Source organism: Sinocyclocheilus rhinocerous, unplaced genomic scaffold (genome assembly GCF_001515625.1).
Source record: "Sinocyclocheilus rhinocerous isolate Xijiao unplaced genomic scaffold, SAMN03320098_v1.1 scaffold340, whole genome shotgun sequence".
Taxonomy (NCBI): domain Eukaryota; kingdom Metazoa; phylum Chordata; class Actinopteri; order Cypriniformes; family Cyprinidae; genus Sinocyclocheilus; species Sinocyclocheilus rhinocerous.
The window spans coordinates 703,247-705,781 of NW_015670980.1; the positions used below are offsets into that span (position 1 = coordinate 703,247).

Genomic DNA, 2,535 nt, shown 5'->3' on the forward strand with positions numbered 1-2,535 from the left:
TCTTGTCTCTTTAATCATGTTTAAACTTTCTTAGTTAATCTAGTAGTATTTGCTGTGGTATCAAAGAAGTACTTTGCTTTAAGTAATAAATGGAAAGCAAGTTAAATTGAAATATTTTTATTTTCTTGCTGATCAGAGCAAGAAATCCGTGGGTCAAAAACCGTAATGTGATCCGAACCGTGAGATTTGTGATCCGTTGAACCACTTAGTTCAGTGTGTATATATAAGAACAAACGAACCATACGTGTGCAGTTCTTTATTTTGAACACACCTCCTCAGTGCTGATTAAGATCTGCTTTCATTTAATCAGCTATATTAAGCATCAAACAGCCTGTCGTTAGTTAACCATATTAAATATTGATAGCATCAGTAATAATTAGCACCGGCTTTGAGCTCTAGATGCTCCAGGAGCTGTCAGTCAGGATGTCATTTCCCTTTCCTGTAGTTTGGGGAATGGAGACTGCTAATGAAGTTATCTCTGATATCTTTAGATCTGCTCATGGACTAATTTAATTCCGACAATTATTGACAGGGCTTTCTTGGATGATGTGAAGTTTCAAGTCATTTAAAAGATATCACGCGTAAATCAGCTTATTATTTTGCTTGGTTTACTTTTTGTAATGAAGCACTCTTTCTCTTTATGTCCTTCTCAGCCTGGTGTGAGTCCAGTGGAGTCTGCAGGTGAGAGATTAAATAGTTTTGGGTAAAAATCATGTTGTTGATTTATTTCTAAATGTAATCAGTGGTTTTGTTCTATTTCAGCACCGGCTGCTCCTGGAACAACTGTAAGAACAAACAACCAAACGCGTTATTGTTAATATTGTTAGGATTCTGATTTAAATGACTTTCCTGTCTTGAAAACAATACTTTTTTTTTTTAAACTTTTTTTTCTTCATGGATTTTTTTTCCTCCTAGAGCACCACATCAACCGAATCTTCACCTGATGAACAGACAAAAAAGGCAAGACACAATAAACAGTTATTATCGTTCATAAAATACTATACATGCCTAAAATTACAGTACAGTTTAAAAATGTATATAATATAAAATACAGTTTGTATCTCTCAGTTTTATCCAAAGTTCTTCCAAACCTGTATGCAATTCTTTCTTCTGTTGAACACGAAAAAAGGTATTTTGAAAAATGTTTGTAACCAAACAGTTTGTGGTCCCCATTGATTTCCATAATATTTTTTATATTATTTATTTATTTTCTTAATATGGAAGTCAGTGGCTATCAGCAGCTGCTTGGTTACAATTCTTCAAAATATCTTCTTTTGCGTTCAACAGAAGCAAACTCATACAGGTTTGTATCACTTAGTTTGTCACTAATGATTTAATGAGCCAAGTGTTTTTATGATGTCTCCTGCAGAAGTCAGTATGGACTGAGCACAAATCACTGGATGGAAAAACATATTACTACAACACAGAGACCAAACAATCCACCTGGGAGAAACCAGATGAACTCAAATCACCTGCAGAGGTAAAAAAAAAGGTCAACACACCCTTCTTGCTTACACAGTCATACTTAGTCTGCCAGTTACTGTTCATTCAGGAGGTCATGACCTTTAGGCATACTCTGCATTTGCATAATGTATTACTGTTACTACTTGTTAGTAGGGGTGCTCCGATCAGGATTTTTGTGACCGATCGCCGATCACAGAAAGCAGATCTGCCGATACCAATCACCGATACCGATCTTTTTAAAGCCTTCTTTTTATAATTTATAACTTTTTATAGTGATACTCCAATCAGGATTTTTAGACATTTATTCAGGGCCTGAGTTTCATTTTTGAAAATGGGGGGAATTCCTCTCTTAGGTGACTCTTGTGAGAGGAGAAGCAGCTTACAAGCAATCCTGCGGTTCATAAAGAACTTGGTTTTCCTACCTCCACTAGTGCCATCTATTATTGCCTTGTTTATCTAAAAGTGCTCTTTCCCTTTAAACCTAGCTAAAAAGCCATATGTGTTGACTGTTAAACACAGTAGACTTTAATAATATGCATTGATGGTGTAATTACTACATTTTCATGTCAATCCATATTCATATTTACTGCAAAAAATGCGCTGCTTTAATTCAGCGCTTGCAGAGCAGCAAACATAAACTTGGTGTGGAAACGATCTCTGCACTGCTGCTGACGCACCGCTCCTGGAACGCACTGCCGGACCGCAACCGTGTGCAGTGTGAACGCTTTAATCCGTTAACATGAGCGCGGAAAAATACGCACTGCAAACGGAGTAATGTGAACCTGACGTTATGTGTGTGCGCTGCGAGTGTGCATGAGCTCTCCAGGAGAGCACGCGAGCGCTGAAAGGTTAAACACTGGCAAGAATAAAAAAGTAATGCAATGGTCCCACTTTATATTAAGTGGCCTTAGCTACTATGTACTTACATCAAAAAATAAGTACAATGTACTTATTGTGTTCATATTGTATTGCAAAACACATTTGCTGCTATTGAGGTGGGATACGGGTAAGGTTAGGGACAGGTTTAGTGGTATGGGTTGGTTTAAGGGTGGGTTAAGGTGTAAGGGATGG

General features: G+C 37.2%; 1 protein-coding gene across 1 annotated transcript in view; it reads left to right on the top strand.

Annotated features, from left to right (window-relative positions):
* The window catches only part of LOC107734484 (pre-mRNA-processing factor 40 homolog A), a 37,360-nt gene that overhangs the window by 8,180 nt on the left and 26,645 nt on the right, over positions 1-2,535 (top strand). Inside the window, exons 3-6 of the mRNA XM_016546457.1 lie at positions 654-681; positions 763-785; positions 916-960; positions 1,370-1,480. Coding sequence (XP_016401943.1) covers positions 654-681; positions 763-785; positions 916-960; positions 1,370-1,480 — 207 coding nt within the window. The remainder of the gene's footprint in view (positions 1-653; positions 682-762; positions 786-915; positions 961-1,369; positions 1,481-2,535) is intronic.